The sequence below is a fragment of the Phodopus roborovskii genome, unplaced genomic scaffold (genome assembly GCF_943737965.1).
Source record: "Phodopus roborovskii unplaced genomic scaffold, PHOROB, whole genome shotgun sequence".
Lineage (NCBI taxonomy): Eukaryota > Metazoa > Chordata > Mammalia > Rodentia > Cricetidae > Phodopus > Phodopus roborovskii.
In genome coordinates, this window is record NW_026126624.1 from 960,670 (window position 1) to 987,317 (window position 26,648).

Consider the following 26,648-nt stretch of genomic DNA (forward strand, 5'->3'; position numbering starts at 1 on the left):
ACTCCAGACCCAGCAAGTGTGTAATTGTAGTCGAGAATATTCGTGCATTATGTACATACTATCTTTTCCAATAAGATTCTTAAACGAGACTAAAATCCCAATAGAACAAAGGTGCGCCTCAGCAGAGGTCAATATTAATCCACGATAAGAAACCTTTGACCACCGTGGGCCCCCAGGTTGAAAATGTGGAGTCCCCGACATCTTTGCCCCGGGTTAGGAAAGTTGGTTGCGCTGGCGGGAGACAGGGTCGCCGCACTTGCTGCTCGCACCCGGGGATCGCGAGCCCGTAGAGAAGTGTGAGTTTTCCGGCCCCCAAAACCTCACACACCCCTCTAGAGCGGATCAGCAAGGGTGGGACCGCGGCGGGGCGGAGCCTTCGGAGCCCCGACCCCACCTCTCCCGCCCCTCCCTCCGCCCCGCCCGCGCTCGCCCCCCGCCCGCTCCCGGGGCGCCCGGCCCGCCCCTTCCCCGCCGCGCGCAAACGAACCTCGCGACACCGCGCTCGGCGGTGGCGGTGGAGGTGGCGGCGACGGGCCGGGCGAGGGAGCAGGTTAGCCCGAGCCGCCGTACTCTGCAGTTGTCTCGGAAGCGCAGGCTGCGCCGCCTGAGCCCTGCACCCGGGAAGCACAGGTCGGCCAGCCGCTCCTGGGGCCGGCTCCTCCAGGCGCTTGCAGGCATGCAGCCCGGGAGCAGGCGGCGCGCCCCGGGCGGCTACTGAGTCCGCGGAACTGCGGGGACCAGCTCCAGCCGGGCCCCTCCCACCTCGCCCAGGAGCCCACGAGCGACCGCCCAACACCTAAGTCTTCGCGCGCAGCCCCGCCAGCGCCACCCACCGCGGGCTGGAGGGGCTCATGCAGCCGCTAAGGTAAGCGCGGACAGCGGGGCAAGGGGTCCTGACGTCCCCAAGGCGCCGCCGACACTTGCAGCGGCCACCGCACTGATCTGCGGCTCCTCGGGCCCGGTGTCTCATCTCACACTTTTGGGGCTTTGCCTGGGATGAATCGCCTTCGCTCTTGGCAGCAGGAAAGTTTTGTGGTTTGGTGTTTGTTCTTTTTTCTCCCTAAAATGCTGTCCTGCGGGCAGCAGGCGCTGCGCGTGGCTAGGCAGACCCGGCGCACGTCCCACCCACTGAAACCGGCCTGGAGCTCCCTCTCTCCTGCGCGGCCAACTCTTCCTGAGGCAGGAACGCCCCCACCCCCGACCCACAGAGCTCTGGACAGGTCTAGCCACCCTGCTGACCCACCGTGAAGCCCGATTGGCTCGCTTCACCCCAGGCCAGGGTTACGGAGGCTGGAGACCAGCGCGCCTGCCGGGGCGGGGGGAGACGTTGGCGTATACCGTCCAGGCTCAAGTGTGAGTGACCCCTTGACTGGGATTGTCCCGTGTAGGTGCAGGACTTCGGGTGGGTGCTAAAGGGAGAGAATCTGAAAAGGTACGACATTCCTAAGTGGGAAGTGGAGAGGAAGGCAAGACGCCGCGAGGACTCAGCGCCTGACTTGCGCCTTGGCTCCTTCCTAAGTATGAACTAGGGAAGAAGGGCAGGTGTATTGGGGGACCCGTGCAAATGAGAAAGACGCTCGATGCAATTCTGGATCGCATCTTACTAATGTAATTGTATTAGATTTGCTCGGAGGGAGAGTCAATTTCCCCCAGACTGGGATTTTAATGGGAGCCTGTGTGATGTTATTATGTGGTGTGGTTTCGGAAGGCGTTGAATTGTATTTATTTTATAAATTGGGTGTCTTGAGGCGGACGGATTAGGAAGAATATCGCCATCTAGCGGAAATGGTGAGCTCTGCCTTCCTCTCAAGCCCCAAAGTTGGGTGTCCTCAAAATTAGATGCCTATGCGAGGTGGAGGGATGGGAACTAGACAACATATCCAGAAAGACTAGTTCGCAAGTGTCCCTACCATCCGAAGGCGCCGAATCATCCGGATATCCGGACCCGGCTTTGCCCGAACAGGGCTTAGCTCTAGGGACCGAATGGCGAATTGCATTAGTGGCAGGATATCACCTCAAGGACTTTATTCCCTTCTTTGTGTAGTTTTAGGATCTTCCTACAAAAACACGGTAAACTGTTAGCTGGTTCCTTCAGGCGCAAGGATCTGGTAAGCCTGTGCGTTCATCTCACTTCTCTCCAGCGTTTCTATAGCCGTATAGGTGATAACTGAAATTAATGTTAAGCCATGAGCCTTAGAAAAGAGATTAGACCTGTAAGGGTGCTCTTAGGGGTAACTGAAGGACTGGGAAAGTGTGTCGTGTCATCTGCACTGAAAGTGTTCCCCCAAATGGCCTCTCTTTCTCCACACAAAAGGGGAAGAATTTCTGCTACCACAATTATGACAGGCAAGCCTGCTTCACTGAAATGACTGATTGCTAGATGGCATGCAGATGGACAAAGGCTCTGGGTGGGGCACCCACCCATTCAGGCAGGCAGCACAATCTTTATGGCTGGTTTGTGCTGCCACCTTCCAGGCCAGCTGATATTAGCAGGGGGATGAGTTCTCTCTGTGTGAAGGGCACCCTGGCTCCTTGGAGAGCCTTGTGGCTTTCTGCCTGTGATAAAGTGCATCCTCTACCCCCATCCCACCCCACCCCTGAACTCCTCTGGGCTACTGTGGTAGTAAGGGGGTAGGACACGATCTCCTTTTTCTTTCTTCTGTCCTTGTAAGCCTTATGTATCCCAAACTTGTCTTGACTTCCCTTTGTAGCTGAAAATGACTTTGGACTTCTGATTCTCCTCCCTTCCCCACCTGATTTATGCCGTCACCTGATTTATACCCTGCTGAACATGGAACCCAAGGCTTTGTGCAGCTACCAGCTAAGCCACATCCCCAGCCCCACCGCTCCCAACCCTGCCCCTCATTTCCCTCCAGATGAAGGCTGGAGCTTTCCCTCCTAATACACATGATGAGTGTGACTGGTATGCCAGTTGTACCCCCGCCGCTCTGTCTTGGTTCTGTTTCCCCCATTTGCACTATTTGATTAATAATCCTGACAACAGGGGCCTTTGACTAGCTTGGCATCTTATTAAAGGGGCATCTCTGATTTTCATTGTTGCCTGCCTAGTATGGGAGCTGACATAGAAGTAAGGCATGGAAGCTCCTGTTTAATATAACTCCTGCGTCTGCTCCTCAGCAGCCTTCTGTAGCCCAAGTTCAGAATTAAAGGGATAGATACTGCACATCCCTGGGCACCAGGACAGGGAGTGGATCCAGCCACCTTTGCCAGGATGTTCACAGCTCCCAAGAAGCAGGTCGGTGTTTTCACAGTTGTTGCTGGCATTTTCATTTCCTGGAAAAGGAGTCCAAAGAAGTCAAGGGAAATGGCCATAGTTCTGTCTAGATCAGTGGTTCTCAACCTGAGGGTCACCACCCTGGGTCAGACCAGTCCTTTCACAGAGGTTGCATATCAGATATCATGCATATTGAACATTTACATTACGATTCATACAGTAGCAAAATTACAGTTATGAAGTAGCAAGGAAATACTTTTATGGCTGGGGGTCACCACAACATGAAGAACTGTACTAAAGGGTCACAGCATTAGGAAGGTTGACAACCACTGGTCTACAGTGCAGCCTTGCTAAATGAACTAGGTTCTAGCACACTTTAAAAGCCATATATGGCTGCAAAATTAGGTTGTGGCTTAAAGTATGCAGGGTAGACAGTGAAGCAGGTATGCCCACTAAAACCTTCAAAATTAAGTACCCAGAGTGGGGGGAGGGGGAATGGGTGCACCCATGTAAAACAGCAAAACTAGAGGAGGGCTATCAGAAAGCATCACACACTGATGCTAATACTACTAAATAAATTACAAAACCCTCCTAAGTGAAATTGTTCAAATTACCTTTGTCTGCTTCCGTTTCTCTTGGGATCCTTGAGGAGAGTGGCTTTGTGTTTCAAACTACTCATTGTTTAGTCATTCAACACACTGGAGTTAACCTGATGAAGATAGTCGGGTTTTCCCATCTGTCTGGTTTCCAGCCCAAAGTACAGACTTCTCTCTTTAACCAACAGCCCTATTCCATTCTCCCCTCTCTCAGCCATGAACAGGGATGACAGGAAAAGTGAAGGAATGCTTTACCGAGCATACATGCAACCTCAGGCAGACTTCAGTGTCCTTGGTGACAAATAACATCCTCAAGGAAGGCATCTAGTTTCTTGTTTATCCTTTGAGTGGAACTTGCTGCCCACAGTTTAATAAAGGGACATAGGCAAGAAGCCTGGTGAGGTATCAAACTTCATAATTCTAAGAATGAGAAGAAGCAGTTTCGAAATCTTGGCAGAAATTGACTCTGGAAAGGCAAAAATCTTTTATTTAGAATAAAGGCACTGCTAATTGATGAGCCTACAAATGGCACACCCTCTGGGAGAAGAAGGAAGGTGTAGCAAGCACAGTTTCCACAGAGGTTAATGTCATGGTCCCCCATTGAATTTACTTTGAGTTTTTTAGTTGTCTGTTTAAAGTACTGCTGCCAAGAGGTAGAATTTTCAGAAATCAAAATACTGCAATTAACCAGAGTGTGAAAATCAGAGGTGAAGAGAAAATCCCTGAAAATTAAAGATTTTACTAAAACAAGGCCAATCCCTTTAAATTCTGTGTCCTCTGAGGCCAAAGCAGAGATCAGCAAATAGGAGAGAAATGTGTTGCCTTGTATTTCATTTGAGCATTTTGATAGGTGCCATGTCTGTTCATCTTCCAGGAGCTCAGGTCTCGAGTTCCTTGCAGGAGCTTGCCCTGTCTGACAGCAACATCTCGTCCTGTTACCTGATAGGGCTTTCTGCTTTTATCTGTGTACTCAGAGCTGACCTGCAAGTTCCTGTACCGTTATGTTCCTCGTAGCATAATTGTCTTCTGAAGGATGGATGCAGACAAGTTTTGCTTGCCCATTGGCATGTTGAATAACCTTCTCACTTCTCCCACTTGTTAGGTGGGGACACGCAAACACACCAAGACCAACTCATGGCAGCCTTGCAAACATTTGTCAGTTCACATGCGCCGTCAGCCATACTCCAGATAATTCTATCACAGGACTCACTTTCCTGTTAGACTCGTCCCTGGTACTCGGCACTTAGTACTTGGTGTGTACTCCTCCCTCCTAAGGGTCTGTTTATAAACTTTGAGGTCACGCTGGGCTTTCAATTTGTTAACCCAGGTTGCATTCCCTAAGTTTGATTCTGTCTGCCAAAGTTTGGTAGCCCACTTGGTCTTGCTGGCTAACTTTTCCCTGGCAGGGGTATGTACCTATTTTATTTGTTTAAATGCTGCCTTTCATGCTGCTGGACAACTACTGAGCAAACTTGCTGACTTCCCAGTGTGCATTTTCTGCCCCTGATGGTGTCAACCTGAAAAATAGATTGCTTTTACAAAAACATAACCAGGAGACATTTGAAACCACATGAGGATTTTTTTCCCCGGTCATCGGAAGAGCACACAAAAAATGCATAGCTCATTGACAGAACCACAAAAATTACAGGGTTTCTTTAAAATGGTTGGTACCTTGAAGAGAATAATAATTAATATTTGGACATTTGGGTGGGTAATATGCTTTTATTCTCATTTAATTAAATACCTCTGATGGGAGAAGGTATAGTATAAATAATAAATATATACAGTTTTAAAGCAGTTGCATGGCCTAGAGGCTAGTTCACCCACAGCTATTATGAGATTCTGTGACATCTCCTACAGGTTTATCCCTGCTGGACATGGGCAGGTCATTTTTGCCCTAGCACATGAGATTGATGAGGGTTTATCTTCCTTTGTCACACATCAGTCACTGCAGCAGAGTTTCATATTTGGACTTCTGGAACCTGCCTGTTGCGTTTGAATTGTGTCTCCAAGGCTCATGCTCTGGGGTTGTCAGCGGATGGGCTTGTAGGATGGCTGGAAGTTGAAGGCTCTGGTTTCATAGTGGATCCGCTCATTTGTAGATTACTGGGGGCGATGGTAGTAATGGAAACATTAGGAGACAAGGCCTGATTGGAGGAAAGCAATAGAGTGCTTTTGAAGGATGCATCCTGTCCCTTACACCTCCTGCTCTCTCTGCTTCCTGTCCACTGTGAATGGGTAGCTTCTGCCACCAAGATGAATGGCCTTACCACAGACCTAGAAGCAATGAAGATTCTGGTCTGACACCTCTGAAAGCCTCAACCAGAGTCATTAAGTTAGAGGCTTTCCCTCTGGTGGGTCTCATGGCGATGCTAAACTGACTACTCAGTGCCCCAAGTTAGGGTCATATGACAGGAAAGCCACTCCTAACATCCCAGCCCTTAGAGGCTGAGGCAGGAAGATCATAAGTTTAAGACAGCCTGGGCTATGTAAGAAGTTCAAGGCCAGCTTAGGGTTTGACATTGCTTTCATTTTTCTTTACTGGGAGTGTTTTAAGAAAAGAGCTCCTAAACTGTAGGGATCTGATTTCTTCTTTAGTACATGGCTGCCATTGGCAGTGTCTACTGGTTAAGGAACAGAGCTCTCCCTCTCCCCCTCCTTCCCTCCCTCCCTCCGTCCCTTCTCTCTCTCTCTCTCTCTCTCTCTCTCTCTCTCTCTCTCTCTCTCTCTCACACACTCTCTCACACACACACACACACACACACACCATCCAAGGCCAAAGACACCTAACTCAGGGCCTGGTTAAGGAACAGATCACACACACACACCATTGTCTAAGGCCAAAGACACCTGGCTTACAATCCTAGACACTTCCGAGTGGTCTGTGAGCTGAAGGGATTATAGAGAATTGATACCACAGCTGGACTAACTTAACCATTGTCTTGTGTAATTTTTCACTGTGGTCTAGAGCATGGTTAAACCCAGGAAAGGACACTGTGAATACTTGGCAGGAAAGAAAAAAAAACTTCTTGCCACCCAAAAAAAACAGATGAAGAGGTCTATAATCGAACTGTTTCTACTTCTTAAGTTACTTAGGAGGGATTGGAGAGGTTGTTGAGGGAAATACTCCTTTTCTAAAAACATTTTTCTATTTGTGTTAGCATCTGTAAAATAGTATTTCTCTAAACATATTCCCATTTCTAATGCACAATCCATCATGAGACATATGGGATGTATTATAGAGCTGACAGGAAAAGATAAACCTTGGGTGAAGACAAGGCACAGCTGTGGCTTGGTGAGAAAAACACTGGACTTGGCATCACAAGGCCTGGGTTTAGCCTCTGCCCTGACATTTGCATTCCTGGGGACCTTGAGCAAGTCACTTAACCATCCCAAGTCTCAGACTCCTTTGTAAACAGAAATTGGCTATGTCCACTTGGCATAGTTGAGGCAATGCTACAGTTACCTACAGAATTACTTCTTGTAATGAGAGTTCACTAGGTCCTAAAACCCACCCAAAGTCAAGGTTACCTAGGGGTTATTACAAGATGCTGTGGGTCCCCCCATTTCCCACACATACAAAGGCCCTAACATAACTTGGCACATCATAGGCATTCAACTATAACCCAAACAGTGGTCTTCATCCATGTTGGCAACCACTTTCAACATTTTCTCTGTTCCAGGCGCCTGTTCTGCGTGGATTACGTAACTGAATGAATTCCTTTAATCCTCACATCACTCTTCTGATATACATCCCCATTTTACAAATGAAAACCACTGAGGTCTAGTCTTTCCAGACTGCATGATCTTAGCCAGGGGACCCTATATTTCCTCTCCCACACAGAGGCTGAAGAGATGTTCTCCATCTAAGATTAAAAATAAGGATCAGAGCAATGGTGGTGAAGAATGATGGGGGACCCACAAGAGAATGTCACACAAGTACCCTTCCTTCTGAGTGGGCCTGTCATCTGGGACACTTCTCCTTTGGTGCTGGTGCTGCTGTCCACCATTCCAAACAGTTTTGGATTTGATGAATAACTTGATTTCCTGTCCCTCTTGCTAAATGCCCATGGTATTTGTGCTTGGCACCAAATGGTTCATTAATACAGATAGTGTAGCCATCTGCCGGTGAGGAGAGATACACACTCAACTCTCTTTCCGTTCACACAGTTGCCTTGTTGTAGATAAATGGTTTCAAGCCAGTTCTGTCCTCAGGAACTTACTGGAATAGAGAGAAGGCTGTGTGGTCCCTCATCATTACAAGCACTGCATATTTTCTGTGTGTAAATATCCAAAAGCAGTTTCCAACTTTTTAAGATTATTTATTTTCATTTTAACTGGATTTTTTTCTTTTGTGTGTGGTTGTACAGGTGTCTTAGATTCCAAATGACTTTGTCGGATCCCCTGGAACTGGAGTTAGGAATGGTTGTGCTGGGAGCTGAACCCTGATCCTATGCAAGAGGCTCTTGACTGCTGAGCTATCTCCTAGTTCCTTCTTTTAATTTTATTATTACACTGTTAGAGAACAGCTTGCAGGAGTCAGTTATCTCCTGCCATGTGGGCCCCAGGGATGGAACTCAGGTTGTCAGGCTTGGCAGCAAGTACCTTTACCCACTGAGCCATCTCATTGACCCCCAAAGGCTGCTTCAGAATGAGAGGAGGTTATTAAGTGGCTTCAGGGTTTGGTTTCAGGTAGATCATCATTGGAGAATTTCATGCTGACAGTAAACATAAAAACATCACTTCTTAAATAACATTTCCTCCATGTTCAGCAATGTTTCCACTTGGGGAATGCAGAAATGTTATAGGTGAATTTCTAGAACTATTCAAAAGTCAGATGTTTTGGAGAAGGACAGTTAGTTACAAAGACATCATGGATTCAGTGCATCCCTACAATAGAGACTATGGTACTCGAAGACCCATCCATCCCCCAATATCCCCAGAGGCAACCAGGCCATGATTCTTCAGGAGTAGGAGCTGAAGGGCCCAAGGTAGGACAGGCCATGCTTGGACCACAGAGCTGGAAGTAGACAGTCCCATCCCCAGTTTGCGCTTTCCTCACATTTACTGCAGTGTTTTTGAAATGTTGCAACTTGATACTGACAGTTAGGTGATTCACAAATGTTCCTGCTATTCTATTGGGCTTTCTTGGGAGAAGAATTGGCAGTTCTGTAAGACTACATGTAAGGTGTTTTGGAATCTTTGACAAATACCTCAAGAGAAAAGTAGGGGCAGAAACTTTGATTTTGGCACTCCAGTGGAATGCCAGTTTATAATCTCTGTGGAGGGATGTGGGGGGAATGCTGAAGGGAAAAACATAGCTGATCCAACAGTTTGGTGACATCTTGGAAGGAGAGCTGGACCAAGACACAAAGATGGAAGTATGGCCCTAGAAACTGCTAGATCCTCAGGAGGTGTCTAGTGTAGCCTTGATTCATGATGGGAAAATAGAACACAAAGCAAGCCCTTGCTTCTGCTCAGAGCAAGAGAAGGCTTATACCATGGGCTGGGATACCAGAGGCATGGCTAGGAAGCTGCTGGTGCCATATCCAAGGCATCGTGGTACTCACACAGGTCAATCTGAACTTTCTGAGGAAAAAATAACTATAAAGTGGGAATTGAAGCCCAGGAAGGTGAGAGGACAAAATTGTAAAAGCACCTGACATCCTTCATATGCACTGTTCTGCATTTCATTCTGTCTGTATATATGCACATTAGCTTTGGCTGGTGAATTCAACTCTTTTCTGCTTCTGCCATGTTGGAGGATTCATAGTACATTTTAAATGGAAATAGAATAGGAAACACTCACCATGGAGGGAATAGTCAAAGGCTGATAGTTTTTGGTAATATTAATGGTGTATTAAAAAACAATAGTAGCTAGAGAGATACTAGTGTTAATGTAAAAGGGTGGATGGATAGATAGACAGATAGATAGACAGACAGACAGACATGTTCTTATGCACACATGGAAATAGAAATATCTGGAAAGATGTGCATGAACCACTAACAGTTACTGCATCCAGGAAGAGTCACTTGACAGGACACTGAATTTTTTTAACATATTAACTATATTATTATTTCATTTTCTATAATATATTTGGTACTGGATTGAAGGAAACTTAAAGCCCAGAAAATTTGTTCTTCCAACATGTTCTGTCTTGGAAATCATTTTTCTCTCTTGCTAGCACAGTAAATACATCCATGCCAACATGGAAGGATAGTTTGTGAGGTTCCAAGAATACTCTGTGCAAATGTCACAGATCCACCAAACTGGTTTGTTAGGTCCTGAAGACTCTCTGACTGTTCTAGAAATGGACTGATAGGCATGAAGGGTGACCTGTGACTCTTGTCTGATATAGTTTGTTCAAGAAATAAAATCTTGACAGAGGTTGTTTTAGACAATGTGAAGCTGGTACTGGTGGTGAAAAGCATTGTGGGTAACAGCTGTGCCTTTGTAACATAGCATGTCTTGCTTTGTACTCAATTGTCCTGTTTAAAAGAAGTTACTGGCATCTGTCTTGCAAAGCCTCACCAGCTTTGTAGAGGCCCATGTTGTCTTGTGACAGTGGGATGGGCTGCAAAATCAGGGCTGCTGAGAATCCCGGAAACGCCCCTCTTGGGGTACTGTTATCCCGTGTTGAGATGCCAAGTCCTCTACAGCATTGCCTGGTACAGAACAGGACTGGCTGCTGCTCATCACAGAGCTTCTCAAGTTCAGCTCAGACCCTCAGTTCTTGGAGTAAAACAGAAAAACAATTCATAAACAAAAGGGAATTCTGTTTTGTGAGGAAAAATACATATTTACATATTTAAAGATGTTTAGAAGTGAGTGGGATCTGCAAAATATGGGTTTTTTTTTTTTTTTCAGTACATGCCAAAGTATCCCAAGTGAGATGATGTCTTGGTTTCTAAAGAGAGCTATTGGAACATTTAAATGGTGGAGAAAAAAATCTGTATGTTTCAATTACAAAGAAGTCATCCTCATAGTAATGAAACAAAACAAAAATAGGATGCACACAGAGAGAGGAGTCCAGCGCTAGGAAGATTAAGTGGGCCAAACAATTCAAGAAACATGTTTCTAGAATCTCCCAGAATCCACAGTGGTGTGTGTGTGTTTGAGAGTGTGTGTGTGTGTTTGAGTGTGTGTGTGTGTGTGTGTGTGTGTGTGTGTGTGTGTGTGTGTGTTTTCTGCAGGATCAGACCCAGAGTCCTGAATATACCAGACAAATACTGTGTCACTGAACCCCACTCACAAGCCCGGAAGAGGTTCTCAATGTCAGAGCAATAACAGCAAGCTCACAAATGCTCTGGAAACAAGTAAATAGGACAAAGCCCTCTCCTCACCTGTCATGGCAATGAACAGGGAGAGAGAGTACGGCCGCCTGTCCTATCACCTACTACAGAGAAGAAGACGTAATAGTGAAAGATGGCAGTGATGTTTTTGTGGACAAAATATACAGTCTGTCCTAGCACTTGGCACCTGTATACTTACCATCCCTCCCACCCGCAGAGGGAGCCTGCCTGTGTGGCGGTCGGTCCCCTTTAGTAGTCCCTCTCATAGAAAGTGTACTTTATTACTATTACTAAGCACACTCCAAAGTATCACTACTCTAAATGAAGCATAACAGCTCCTATAACATGAACATGTTACTGGACAGTTGAATGCAAAGAGAGGCAAACATGTGGAAGACAAGGAAGAAACCTAGGGATGAGTCATATTACCTTCAAAATCCCATCCAACAAGATTCCACTCAAGAGGTCATTTATAAGAGTCCAGTGGCTCCAGAATAGGAGGAAGGGAATTGCTAAAGATTAGAATGATCCTCAGAGATGAGAAACCAATATAGAATAAACAGTACTTTTCTGGATGAAGAATTAAGAATTGTTCAGAATCCCCCAGGATTGTTGATCATGGACCCAGATTTAGCTTAAATTTACATAGATTATCTGAAGAGAGCAAAGTCAGATTTTTCCAGCCTGCAGAGGAGATGCAGGTATGGTACTGTGGAGATAGCAAACAAATGGTGATTAACTACTGGGTGTGCTTAAGACTGAGTAAGAAAAGCACAAATACAGCTTTGCAGGCACATGCCTGAATTAATGCATGTACAATAACATAATCCAAATGACAAGTAAACAGACTAGAGCCCAGGCCCTTTACAGTCACTCACACAAGGGAATTTTGAGGGTCTCTATAGGATGTTTGTTAGCTAAAAGGCCATGCAGGGCTGGATATTCAGAAACTGCTTAACATTTTATCAGAAATGGTCCTGGACACCAAGCCAAAACAGAATGTTCTTCCCAGGCTGTAATCCAGACCTGACAGTTTATGCCCTTCCACTGCAGAAAAATATCTCAAGGCTGTAGAAGGCTGAGCAACATTTAATCACTCCAGAGAACATCTTTCACAAGAGGCTGCCCTCCTTTGTTCCTTGAGGGCTTCAAGTGTGGGAAGATAAAGGCAGGGAGGTGATAGGATCAAAGTCTGTACAAACTTGAAGGTCATAAGGAACGTGAGCAAAGAAGACTCTCATCAGCTCTGAGATGGCTAGACCAGGAGTAGCCCTTGAAGTATCAATGAGGAATTGCATGGATAAATTTAAAAGGGTAGGTTCACACTTGAAGCTATCAAGTGAATCAATCCAGTTCTTCAAGTAAGTATAATGTATGTGTGTTTGCATGTACAAATGTGAGTTTCTGAGATCAAACTCAGAGCCTTGCATACACTTGGCAAGTAATGTGTCCTACAACCTGAGAACAAACTCAGGGCCTCAGGTCGGCAAGGCAGGCATTTTGCCAACTATCACCCCTGTCCCTTCCCGTACTTTTTCAAAGCAACATGAGAGCAGAAGACACTCAAGAAAATTTATCAGATTCGTAACTGAGAGGTAACAATGGATTGAGAGGCACTGGCAACACACCCCAGTTTGTGAGGTTGGCAAAAATACCTGAGACCAATATTGGACCATTGGCTTCATGTATATCCAGTGGTCTGTTTGTACAAGTGAGAGAAATCTAAACCAAATCTAGAGCCAGCCAAGTGAGGAATGACATGGTTTGCCCTGGCTGGAACAAATAATGGTGTTGCCTGGAAGGACCAAGGAAGACCTGTGGGGCGGGTGCTCACATGATGAGCAGTCCATCAGCCCCTACAAAGCTCACCAGTTAGAGTCAACTTCAATGAAAACCAGATGGCATCTCTGTAATCCCCACCTTCCCCTCAGATCACCTCTGGCTGACCTGGAACTCACACTCCCTATGTAGACCAGGCTGGCCTCGAACTCCCAGAGATCTGCCTATCTCTGATTCTTAAGTGCTAGGATTAAAGGCATGTGCCCAGCTTGGGTGAGTATTTCTGATCACTCAGCCAGTTTCCTCCTCTGTACAAGATCATGAACCTGTCTTCGCTGAAACTGTCTGACAATGTAAATCAGAATAAGAACAAATCAAGGGGCTGGAGAGACAGCACAGTGGCTAAGAGTATGGACTGTGCTTCCAGAGGATCTGAGTTCAGTTCCCAGCATACCCACATCAAGTGGCTTAAAACTGACTGTTACTCCAGTTCCAGGGACTCCAACATCTCTGACATATACATCATGTGTATATACCCCCATACAGACACACATGCATGCACATAATTAGATATAAAAATAATTTTTTAAACAATTCAAACTTTGAGTTATGATCATTAGGATCCAACCCCCAAGACGCCTGAAAATTCATATGGCTTGTTTGATAAAAGACATTCATATCTCACGTCTGTTCTCGGTCATTGTTCTTTAGTCCATGTTTTCACAGCAATCCAAGCATAAGGTTGTATTAGCTTTCCATGGTGATAAGAAAATAACCCAGCTTATTAACTTACAAAGGAAAAAAAAGGGGTTGTCTTGAGACATGGGAATGCATACACTGTACACTAGAGTGGGAAAGTAAAGAGTTTGGAAAGATGTGATTTGAACTAGAGATTGAGAAGAGACTAAGTAAGAGACACCGAGTCCTAACAAGTTCCATGGGCAAGAAGAGTATGTGAGAAACTGAAAGCAGATCACTGTAGGAGGCAGCAAGAGCTGTGGCTGTGGAAGATAGGAGGGGCTGTGGAAGGTAGGCGGGGCTGTGGGAGGTAGGAGGGGCTGTGGAAGGTAGGAGGGGCTGTGGGAGGTAGGCGGGGCTGTGGAAGGTAGGCGGGGCTGTGGAAGATAGGCGGGGCTGTGGGAGGTAGGCGGGACTGTGGGAGGTAGGAGGGGCTGTGGAAGGTAGGAGGGGCTGCAGAAGGCTTACTACCCTAAGCTCTCCCTCCTCCAGGCAGTGAGGAAAGGGGCAAAGGAGAAATGGACTGCATTTGGAAGACCACTAAAACTGCAGGTGGGTCTCATGGTGACTTGCCAGAGGGTGTCTGTGCAAGTGGGGAGGACTGGAAAGTCTGTTGTGAGGCACAGCACAAAGGACATGAGATGGGTGTTCAAAGAAAAAGCAGGTTGCTTTGGCTTACAGTTTGGGAGTTTCCGGTTTGTGTCCAGGTGAGCATGGCTTTGGGCCTCTGCAGGGCATACTGAATGGCAATGGCCAGGTAACAGGAGGAAGAGTGTCAAGGTCTCAGAGTCCCTTCAAAGGCACCTTCCAAGGACATAAGGACTACCAGGCTCCACCTCCTAAAGCCTTGCCTGGGGACAACTGGAGAACATTCTGTCTCCATACCACAGCAAGAATTGCCTTACTTCTTTATCCCCTGGGATAGCACAGGATCTATCCTGAACAAGCATATTTACTGACTGACCCCACCCCTAGCCACGAAGCGAATGGAATTGTTAGCTGCTGAGAGAGGAGAGAGAGTTCCCTCTACGGGTATATCCCCTGCCAAGTTGACTAGTGGAAGACTGCATGCCCAAGAATATTTATATTTGGATAGCACAGATTGGTCCTGGAAGACACAATTTGGTGTGGGTAAGGAAAGGGGTGGGAAAGGGGTGAATATGATCAAAACAAGAAACACCAAACTCAAACAGCTTGGGGAGGGGGGATTTCTCATTGGTCAAGACTGCTTGTTGCTAGGCAGTAGTGGCTCACACCTTTTCTCCCAGCACTCTGAAAGCAGAGGCAAGCGGATCTCTGTGAGTTTAAGGCCAGCCTGGTCTACAAACATGCTTGTTGATCTTACCGATGACTAGAGTTCTATTCCTGGCACCCATGTGATGTGGGAAGGCTCTCAACTTCCTGTAACTCCAGGGGATCTGACACCCTCTTCTGGCCTGTGTCAGCATCTGCACACATGTGTATATACTCACAGATACAAACATAAACATAATTTTTTTTTTGAGTTCCCTTTCAAGACAGCAGCCATCCGTAGCAGAGATGCTGGGGACTCCCAAATTATATTAAGTTGAGCTCTTAAGTGACAAGAAAAGCCTGGCCCTTTCACATGAAGAAACAGGTGTTGACATGAAAATGCCTGCTGCCACTGGGCCAAGGGCAGGGCTAGAGAGGCACTTCTTCCTGCTTTCAGAAGGCAGAAGGCCACAGAGTCTCCAACCTGGAGATGCAATGCCCTCCGGGCTGCTAGGAATACTTGGGAGAGCTCATTATGCAGAGGTTCAGAAAGGCTGGACCTAAGGGAGGGGGGGAGGCCACAGCTAGTCTCTGAGCAGTGTGGCTGTGTGCCTGCCTGCCTCAGCATACCAGGGCTACCCCTGGGCCAAGCTGCACTGCTGTGATTCTGCACAGTTGTTGGGTTTGGCCGACTAGCCTTGAAAGGAAAACTTCTTGAGCCCTGGATTTGAGACAGTGAACTGTCTCTCGGAGACAGACCTACTCTTGCACTTGGAAGCTTCCGTTCAAGTAGGCAGAACCCGTTCAGTCTGAGACCTAAATATTTGAGAGGAATCCCCAGGGTAGCCCAACTGTAACGAACAAACAGCTGCTAACAACCGCTTTTTGACCAAAGCAAACTACAGTCTGTGGCTGCACAGGTGACTAAGGAACTACTAGCAACCCCCCTTCCCCCACCTACCTACTCCCACCCCCGCCTCCCCCCCCCCGCACGCTTGTGTACACACACACACACACACACACACACACACACACACACACACCTGCTTCAGAAAGCCAGATTCTAAAGCCGTAATCTTGTTCTTGTTGCCTGTCTGAGCCACCATGTGACTCCAGATCATAGAACCGCTCCCCCTCCCTTCCTCCCAGCCGCCTTCTCCCCAGTCTCTGCTCCCACAGCAGAGTTCTCAATGCAGACATAGCCTGCAGCTTGTGTGGCCTTCAGTGAGACTGTGATAGCTCTGAAGAGAAATTGGATCAAAACCCAGAATTTTTTTTTACCCCCAAAGAGCCAGATGGGCAGGCTTGGGGGTGGGGCGGGCCAGAGGAATCTGTTTGACTAAAAACACTTGCACTGGCATATTTGTGTCACCCAGAAGAGAATTCTCGGGGGAAGCTGCCAGTCCTCTAAATACCACAAAGGCAGAAGAGCTAGGGAACCTTGGAGAGGAGACATTTTATTCTCCTGGAAAAAAATATGTGACCGAATCAAGAGAGATCACCACCCTAAGGCCTTTCCAAGATGGACCTTAGGGCTATAGCCTCTGTCTCAACACCAGAGGGCTCGGTCTGCGCGCCCTGGAAACTAGAATATCTCACTAGATTGGTAGCTGTGTCCCAGGAGGCAGCTTTAAGCCTACAAGATCTCGGTTCGTTAGAGAGATCTCTGTTGCGAACAGGGCCAAGTTCTGGCGAAGCAAGCGGGTGCTTAGAGATGAAGGGACCACCACCCCCCAACCCCCGCCGCCAGAGTCCAGATAGGTGGCCTAGGTCCAAGGCGAGTGTGATCCTTGAGGTGCAGCCGTGGCAGTGGGTCATTCGCCCCAGAGCCTGATAACTCTGGAGGAGGTTTTTCAGTCATCTGCATCAGCAAACCATCCAAAGTGGGGGGAGGGGGTGAGCCAAGGGGTGTCGATGGCCACAGTATGCTTGCAAAGGGAGGCTGGAGTTTTGTCTCCAAGCTCTTTCAACTTGTATGAGATGTTGATGGGGGAGGATTAAAGCTCTCTGAGATCTTCCTACTCTGAGCACCTTAGCCAGCAGGGTGAGTGGGGAGTGGCAGTTAGGTCGGAGCCCGGACACCCCCAGCACTAGCGGGCCTCTGGATCCCCAGGTTCCCTTGGCCACCGGCCGGGCTTGGGCCGCCTCTCCTCATTCCCTCCCTCCTGCTAGGATGAAACCCGAGCTCGGGAGGGCGGGGCGCACGGCGGCGGGGCGCGGGGCGGCTGCGACATTGGCGGGGAAGCGAATGATGGATGGCGAGGGCGGGGCCGGGCGGGGGAGGGAGAGGCACGGAGCTCCCGTGGCGGAGGTGGACCGGGCCTCCCGGCTCGCTGCTCCTGCCGGCCGAGCGAGGCTTCCTCTTCTTCGCAGCGTGATTGATTTTTTTTTTTTTTTCTTTCCTTTTCTTCTAAACTTCTTCCAGGGAGAGGCTAGTGGTAACAGGCCGAGCTGGATGGATGGGTATGGGGAGAGGGGCAGGACGTTCAGCCCTGGGATTGTGGCCGACCCTCGCCTTCCTTCTCTGCAGCTTCCCCGCAGGTAAGGCACAGCTCCCTGGCCGGGGGATAGCCGGCCGAGCCCTCTCTTGGGCCTCCCTGCGCGAGTTGGGGCCCCGGTTCGCCAGCTCCCTGGGGACCCAGATTTCCATTTCCGCGGATCTTTGTCCTGTGCCCTGTATAGGGAGCGATAGATGTCCGAGGAGACCTGGAAGTGAGGGAACTCCTGCCGGAGCTCCGAAGAGCAGGAGCGGGTGGAGAGATATGCAGAGCCGGGGATGCCTCTCTGCCCCCTCCCTCCTTCCGAGAAATCGGGTGCCCAGGACGCCTCTTGGATGCTTCAAAGGAGAGGAGGGGGGACACTCGGACCCCGCACCAGGGGCATTTTCTCCAGCTCCTCGCCCACTAGTTTGCAAACCTGTTGGTTGCCCAGGGGTGGAGCTGGGGGCGCTGGGGAGGTCCCAGACTAGTCCCCGACCGCCCCGTCCCGCCCCCACGCTGGCCCACGCGGGAAAGCCCACGGACACAGGCTCAGAAGCGTTAATTCCTGTTTGATAACATTCTGCGTCGCCCCCCTGTTTGTTTTTATTGTGCCTGAAAGCGAGAGAATTTCAGAATTAAAGCCGAAAAAGCCCATCTGTTTCCAATGAATCCCCCATAGTTTTTCACAATGTTTTTGGCAGATCGCTGCTTTCAAATTCCTCCGAGCCCGGACCTCTTGTTTTTGTTGGGGGAAGGGAGACCAACTCCACAGAGAAGCGTTTGTTCCTTCCCAAACGCTCCGGTTTCTTTACTTTTTTACCCTTTGGGGGCGGGGAGGGGGGAAAGAACGAAGCTTAAATCCCCAGTCTATTTTCTTTATATTGTTTTGTAAAACTTTATTTCACTTTTATTTCATGCTGCTCAGAGTCTGAAAAGGCCAGTTAAACGCTCTCTACCCGTTTTTCTCTTTTTAAAATACAAATAAACAGTGTCACGACCAAATGGTCCTCCTTGTAAGGCGGGATCTCCCAGCAGTTTCCATTGTGCTGTGGGGTTCAGAGGTGTCTTTGAGCAAAACATTCCAGCTTGTCTCGTATCGCAGCCAGATGAGGTTCTGCTGCCTCTGCGCAGCTGAGATTTGCAAGAAAGGACTTGAGTTAGGACTGGGACTGTGTTGTTTTGATTTCCTCTTCAGCCAACTGGGTTTCAAGGAACTGACAGAAACAGGGTAGTCAGTCCAGGCTAGGCCTGGCTGCAAGTTGGCATTCCCGGGGAGCACACAACATGGACACAAACTCTGTGGGGTAAGGGTAAGTTTACTCTTTTGTCTCAGTCGAGTTGCAGGCCCCAACTTAGCCAACGTGTCCTAGCTCCCTCAGCAGCTGCCAGACCCAGGAGCATCCTAGACTTTCAAAACCCTTTTCTGCAACACTCCCTAAGAGATCCCTGCCCAGGCCCAGAACCGGGGAGGGGTGTTAGTATGTCCCAAGAGTCCTCATACCTCAGAAACCCTGAAAATATCAAACCCCCTCCCACTGTGGTTCCAGCAGGAAAGATAACCTCCCCCACTATCGTGTTTTTGAAACCCAAGTTTCTTCCTCTAAATCAGAGGTTCTCAGCCTTCCTAATGCTGCACCCCTTTAATACCTCATGTTGTGACCATAAAATTATTTTCGTTGCTATTTCACAGCTGTAGTTTTGCTGTTATGAATCATTTTGTAAATATCTGTTTTCCGATGGTCTTAGGCGACCCCTGTGAAAGGGCCATTCAATTGGGGGGGGTGACCCACAAGTTGAGAGCTGCTATTCCATTTGAAAGGCTCATTTTATTCCTTCCCAAGAATTAAATTTAAAAAAGAATTTAATTAAAAAATTTAAAAGTAGAAAGCATCAGATAGAAAAGTGTTAGTGTGTAGTTGCATTCATCTTGGTTTGGTGGGGATAAAGATCCAGCCCATTGGAAGTTTTATCAGATGGGTTGATAAATGGCTTTTGTCCCTTGGCTGCAGTGGGGGATGTGATCTCAGCTCTGAGCTGAAATTGAGAAGGGGGGCTCCCAGGGCTCTTAAAACAACACCTCCCTGCTCTTAAAGCTGCAGCACTTGTTAACTTCTGGGGCTGGAAGGTGAGGAAAGGAAGGGCCTGCAAACATTCTCTGAAAATAGGAAAGGATCTGCAAGGGCTTGGGGTGGGGGGGGTAGATGATGTTTCCCCATTCATTTCTTGGTCTTAAAAACTTGTCTGTTTTCAAGTATCTGCAGCATAGTCTGAGGCACACTGGTGGGTTACATAATTCACAACTCAAATTCCGCCACTTTCGTGTCCAAGAAGCCCATTTCTTTTTGGCTTCAGGGCTGGTAACTAAACTCTGGCAGATGGAGCTGATAGCTGGGTTGTGTCATGCCAACTGGCTAAGGTTTCCCCCGCACTGGAGCCCTTGACAGTCTCATCTAGTCAAAACTGCCCACCTCTGTGAAAATTGAGCTGCTGGTCACCAACAACCAAATAAACTGAGGGCTTTAGGGACAGGAGTGCTCAGGAAACCCGTAGCAAAAGGACAGTTTCCTCCATCGTGGGGAAGAGATAGATTGGTGATTTCCATGGCAGAGATGCACTGTCTTTCACATAGTGGTCCAGCAAGCAGGATGTCCCAGAGTAAAGATCAGAATGCCTTTAGTTCTGGTAGACAGTGGGTGGGCATTAGGGACAAAAAAGCAAGCCGTGGCCTCACCCACCAAAGACAGGTGGAAACTGGCGGAGCAGCCCTGTGAAAGCTTAGGTTTGTTCAGAGCTTGCCCCGCTTGAATGGCTGCCAGGAGTGCAAATTAAATTGGACATAGTTATGTGGGGAAAGATGCCTTCACTCTGCCAGACTGAGAGTGTTTGTGTGTTTTGAGTGTTTACATGTACTCAGTCAACGTGTATGGCCAACTTCCCTGCCTCAGTGATAGCGTTCAGAGCCTTCAGCCTGCTCAAGAGAGGAGGGCTGGAAAGAGGGAGGTGTGTGTCTGAATACTGTTCTAGGATAGAGGTTGGGACAGAGTGGCTGCATCTACCCAAGTGGTGGGGGGACCGGAAAAAAACTTCTTAGAGGAGTTTTCCACAAATAGCATCCTCTTCGGAACACAGTAAATAGATACATTTTAAGCTGTGAGGCTTGTGACTTACTCAAACAGACTTCTAAGAGAAATCCATCCAAGGCATCGTGTGTGCATATTGGCATGTTTCCTGTTGCTATTGTTCATGATGTACTCTAGCAGGATTTTCTGAGAGTGGGCCATGGACCAGCAGCATCAACCTCCCCACTGCAGATCTAGTGAAGCAGATGCTGTAGGACAGGCCCCGAAGTCAGTATTCTTACAGGCCCTCCAAGGGATTCTGAAGCTTGCTCCATTGAAGGGCCAGCTTCTAAGGAGGGGACAGCCTCTCTCTCTCATTTCTTTCCCTAATAGTTTTACTTCATTTTTAAATTTTCGCTTATTTTTACTTACATGTATACCAATGTATGTAGTGCCCATAGAGGCCAGAAGAAAACATAGGAATCCCTGGAAATAGAGTTACTTGTTTATGTGAACTATCCTATGTAGGTGCTGGGAACTGAACCCTGGTCCTCTGCAAAAGCAGCAAGTGCTCTTAACTGCTCCGCCAGCTCTTAAGCCCCTCCCTTATGCTTTTGAACTGTAGCTGTTGTAGAAGTGTTGGGGGGCAGGGTATAGCATAGCTACAGAGATGAGATTTTTTTTTTTAAAGATTTATTTATTTAGTATACTGTGTTATGTCTGCAGGCCCGAAGAAAGCACCAGATCAGATCTCATTGTAGATGGTTGTAAGCCACCATGTAGTTGCTGGGGATTGAACTCAACACCTCTGGAAGAACAGCCAGTGCTCTTAAACTCTGAGCCATCTCTCAAGCCTCGAGATGAGAATATTTTTAACTGAATTGCTATGTAAGAATATGTAACTTAAGTAAGCCCGCTTCCCATATACAGCAGTGTTGTGTCTCTTAGTTAGACTTTGTGTCCCAAAAGGAGAATGTATTAGCCCATTTCAGTTGCTATAACAAGATACCATAGATTTTGAGGGTTACAAATGACAGACTTTGGTGATGGCTGTGGAGGCTAGAAAATGAGTTCAAGGAACTAGCCAACTGTGGTGAGAAGTCCTTTCTAGTCCATGTGTCCTGTGCCTTATTACCAGGTCCCCCCAAAGCAGAAGGAATGGAAAGCTGATTCACTCACGTCCTTTTCATGAGGGCTCTACTCCCGTGACATGATCGCTTCCTAAGGTCCCGGATCATCTGTGTAATACCAGCACTTAGAGGATTCGGTTTTAGCATGTGAATTGGGATGCGGGGGTGGGGGTGGACACAGAAGAGGGAACAAAGTGATGTTCAGTTACAAGAGGCAGGTGCCTGGCAGCCAGAGTATGACAGGGGCAGATGGTTGGCTTCCTGGAAGAGTACAGATATGGAGACCTAGAGTTCCTCTGACCCTTTAGACTCTGAGGGTACACTGGAGAGAGAGGAAAGGGGTCTCTGGAAGGTGAGGCTCTCAGGGTTGGGGGATTGCTGATAGTCACCCCAAAGGAGGTGAGTTCGGGAGTCGGCCTCCGTGTAGGCTAATGGCCTAGATCTAGGAGTCCTTCCTGTGCCTTTTCAGTCGTCACATTGCTTCAGCCACAGCATGAACAACCCCGGGACCTGCCTTGGTGTCCCACTCCAATCCCATATTCAGAGTCTTGTGGTCTTCTTTACAGCATCCAGGAAAGGCATCTCCGATTTCTGGTCCTATACTCTTACCAAACCTCATTTCCAAAGGACCCAGCACATCCCAGCCTCCTCCTCTCTGTATCCCAACACCTTCTCCCATGGGATGTGTTATGCCTTGTCTTGTACCACACAGTTCTAAGATAAAGACTCACCCCCCTGCCCAAAGTCCAAATTCAATGCAACCTACTGTGTGTGTAGTACAAGTCACCTGTCACCTTAGCCTCACAGGGCTGTGTGTCCCCCTGGCTTCATGGACTCACACAGGCTTGGGTTTTTGTCTTCTCCGTTTTCACTTCTGTGTGTTAAAGGTGGGAGCCATTTTCTGCCCTTCTCTTCCTCCCCTCCTCATATCCCAAGCACTTCCAGGATATTTCTAGAAGCTACAAAGCCCAAAGAGAGGTAGATAGGGGTGTGTGTGTGTGTGTGTGTGTGTGTGTGTGTGTGTGTGTGTGTGTGTAAGAGAGGTAGGTAGGTATGTGTGTGTGTGTGTCTTTTGATTCTAGCTTTTGTTCAAAGGACAAAGACCCCCATTCACCCTAAGTTTCCCCCAAATATCGTTTCTGATCATATAAGGAGTAGGCATTTTTTTAAAATCCATAGACCAAAAGGGAATTAAAAGCCCAAAAGTCTGGCCTCTCATGGACAGTTCCTAATTATCATTTAACAGCTTCCTTTAAGACATAATACCTTTATAATTCCCTCTCACAGATATTGTTGTGTGGAGGAGGAGGAAAATCATTTTAAGAGTTCTGTGGCTTGCATGACCACAGGATGTCTGGAGTCTCCAGTAGCTGCTTTAACTAAAGAAAGTCCTCAGAAAGCATCATCCCTGATGAGAAGGGTTTGCATGGCATTACACAGGCAGTTACCAAGCCCAGCCCAATAGCCGGTGCCAGACTCCTGCCCTTTCCAGAATTTGGATAAACACAGTTGTTAAAGTCTGCTGCTGAGCATCTGCTTAAGATGTGGGGTTGGGTAAGAAAGAACTGAGTCTCCGACACTGGGCAGCAGAATGAAGGGTGACCCCCCCCCCAGTTTTCACACATGCATTGCTTCCTCTGCTTCCAAAGACCCGTCCTGTGCTTGGCCATTTTCTAACTTTGTGACCCAGAGAGGAAGAAGGCGCTGTTGCTGGTCAGGAAGACAGGCCTGCAGGGAGTTTACTAATGTTCTTATTGTGTGTCCTATTTGACAAAGCACTGGGACACCTAGACACTTACTGCAGGGCTGTCTGTGCACCCCAGCCCATTCAGAAAGAACTGCAGGGTTGTGCCTGCCACCCGGGTACCAGCCTGGCATGTGCCCTTCCAGCACCCGCAGATGGCCGGAGGGAGAGAAAATGTACCTCAACAGTAGGTTGTTTTTTCTTTTCTTCTCAACGGTGTTTTCACCTGCTTTTTTCTGCTGAGCAGAAAAAAGCTCTGCATCACAGAGGCAGTCAGGATGTGAGGCTGTCTGTCACTTCAGGGGTCCTGCTTCCAAACCGAAATGCCACATCTCTCACCTGCAGCTCCATTACCTTCCATACCTCCGACCTGGTGCCCTGGTGTGGGGGACTTGTCCTTTTGCTTGACCCCATGGGCCCCTGTTACACAGACATGCTCTCAGCCTTTGGTTGCCAGGCTGCCTGTGGGCTCCCACTAGAGGGTACATTCAGAGCTTTCACGCCACCCTGATGCCTGGGAGCTGGTTTCACATGGCTCCCGTGGAAGCCGGAGGAGGGTGACCTGTTTGGAAAGCTGAGGTGTGCCCTTCTCCTTGGCACTCAACAAGGGTGCTTGTAGCAACTTGGCATGTGTGGAGGCTGAGGCAGGGCAGCCCTGGCTGGGTGTGACTGAGGGGGCAGTGCTGCCCTGCCCCAGATCTGGGAGTGGTACTCAGCCACCTCCTCAAGCTAGCTAGGCAGTGAGTTCACCCACGGCCCAGCTCCCCAGTGTTTCCGCCTTCTCTTCCTAGGTCACCTGAGGTTTGCCTAAAAGCTCCCCCTTTTGCACCCAGCCATGTCTGACCAGGCTCCGAAGGAAGCTGGGACAGTTCCCAGTGTAGCTAATGGGTGGGAGTCACACTGTAGTGGAGTGGCAGCTCTGGGGCCCTTAGGCAGCCTGGGCCAGGAATGTCGCACCCGAGCCATGTTCCCCTTTGGCTGCAGTGATGGGTTAGGTGAGGTAGAGTGTGCAGCACCTGGCCAAAAATCTAGTCTTCTGGGTGTGTCCCTCTCGGTATCTGAGGCCAAACACCTGGGTGTTTACGCCAGGATGATTGAGTGAAATTCCTGCAGGAGTGACGCCAGCAGGCAGCCTCGGGCGTCCATTCTTGTCCCATAACACCCACACCCACCCTGCCCCTACAGTACACCAAAGTGCATTGCTGTGGAACTAGTATCTGCAGGAGAACCAGGCTCTGCTCAGGGCTCCTGCTCAGAGGGAGCAGTTGGCACTCCTACTTGGTGTTCTATCCCCACCCACTTCATCAGGGTTCTGAGGCCTGTTCCCAGAGGGGTCTGCTCTCCAGACCAGGTGGGCCTCTGCCCGAGGCTGGGAGACTTCCTATAGCGGATCGCCCTCCTTTCCTCTACTCGACCGTGGCCTAATTGGGACTATTACCTCTTAAGTTACACTGCTTACTAGAACAGTATTCTGATGCTGCCACGGAGGCTTTCTGCCACAGCTCACTGGCCGAAATCATCAGGCAGGCATTTCATTTGTAGGCCTGCCAGCAAAGTGAACTCTCTTCCCCCTCCCTCAGGCATTTCCACCAAGGGAGCTGAGAGCTTGGGGACTCATAAGGTAGGTTCCTAAAAGCTGAGAGGCACTGAGAAACACAGCAGGAAACAGCTTCCACCGCAGGGGCCAGAGTGACAAAGGAGCTGCCCTGCTGGGCTTAGTACCTCAGAGTTGCACGTAGGCAAAGACACTGGAGGCTGGAGCCAAAGGACCCCAGGGGGAAGAACTGTAGAGGGTCGGCAGGGGAAAACCTGTCCCTACCTACCTTCAGCCTTCCCTTTTTCATCTAGTGCCCCCTGGTGGCAGATTCTAGGAGGATGCCACAGATGGGATTTAAAGGATTCCTGCTCCACCCAGCAAAGGACAGTGATTTAAAGTTGGGCGATATTTTCTTATGTATGTATGTATGTATGTATGTATGTATGTATGTATGTATGTGTGTATGTAAAATTTTTCTTATTTTGCACATGGATCCCAGTTCCCTCTCCCTCCCATACCCCTCTCTGACCCCCCTCCCATCCCACTCCCACCCACTCCACAGGGAAGGTAATACCTTCCAGGAGGGAATCATCAAAATCTGTCAAGTCATTTGGAGTAGGGACTAGGCCCTCACTCCTGCCTCTAGGCTAAGGGAGTATTCCTCCATGGGGAACATTCTCCCAAGTCCTTTCATGCACCAGGGATACATCCTGATTCCACTGTCAGAAGTTCCTTAAACTACCCAGGTCTTCTAACTGAGACCCACATTAAGGGGGTCTGGGTTGGTCCAATGCTGGTTTCCCAGTTGGGCTATGTTTTCTTGATGATTTTCTTCAGGCTGCTCACTACCCAGCCAGTAGTTTGCCTCTCGTCCATCTCAGGGAAACTTCTGCTTCCTTCCATCATGCCTCCTTCCAAACTCGGACAAAACACTCCAGGAGTTAGTAAGGTCAGTCCCACCTAAGCACGGAGTGTGTTCTGAGGACAGCATTCATCACATGCCCAGCATACGGCAGGATCCAGAACTCTGAGTGAGTAAATCAGTTCAGTCACTGTGCAAGCAGAGTTGAAAACATCTTGGCCCTGGGGCTTGTATTCTAAGGGATCCGTACCGCTTTAAGAGAAGGCATGGCCGTCTCCCTCCCATCTTACCCTGCCCCTCCCCCTAGGCCCCTGAAACCTGATCTAATCCCTTTGCACGCGGGTAATTTATTGGTCTATTGGGCTTTTCTTGGTGGCAAATTACATTGTCTTTATTCCTGGGCTCTGGCCCTGGAGCGACTCGCCACATTCCTAAGACTCCTTTCTCAGGGTTGATCCTTCACACCCCCTCTGGGCCCCGACAAAATAAGTTTTATTGGGATGCTTTGTCATGCAAACAGGGTGGTAATAAGCAGGCTATTATTCTGAAAGATTGGGCTTGATTAGCAGTTCAAAGGAGGACTCCGCAACAAACGCAGCAGTGGCTGTACCGGTACTTAGATATTTTTCATCCTGCTGGTTTGGTGTTCCGAGATGCTCGCATTCCCTCTCTGTTTCGCAGATGTGTTGGTCGCCATCCACAGAAAATAACTTAAGTCTGATGAAACTGAGCCAGCTTCCCTCTCGACCATGGCTCAGTCTACAAGGAAGGCAGGCACTGTGAAGCTGTCTCAAAAATGTGAATGGCCAGCTATGGGCAAATACATGCTCCCTGAACCCTGAATGTGTGGAAGTCCCAGGTTTCCACCAGAGACAAAATTGGGCACTGGTGTTTAAAAGAAGGTGGGATGGGCATGACACCTGAAACCTCACACTATGCTTTAACTGGAGTTTGGAGGTGAG

At 48.4% G+C, this 26,648-nt stretch overlaps 1 protein-coding gene across 2 annotated transcripts in view; it reads left to right on the forward strand.

Moving 5' to 3' along the window:
• The first annotated feature begins 695 nt into the window (after nucleotides 1-695).
• The window catches only part of Rgma (repulsive guidance molecule BMP co-receptor a), a 43,092-nt gene continuing 17,139 nt past the window's right edge, over nucleotides 696-26,648 (forward strand). Inside the window, exons 1-2 of one of the 2 annotated variants that reach the window (XM_051206527.1) lie at nucleotides 696-865; nucleotides 17,300-17,415. In XM_051206527.1, the coding sequence (XP_051062484.1) occupies nucleotides 852-865; nucleotides 17,300-17,415 (130 nt within the window). In that variant the 5' untranslated portion in view covers nucleotides 696-851. Of the gene's footprint in view, nucleotides 866-8,095; nucleotides 8,115-17,299; nucleotides 17,416-26,648 lie in introns of those variants that run through there. The other variant, XM_051206526.1, reaches the window with a different exon arrangement.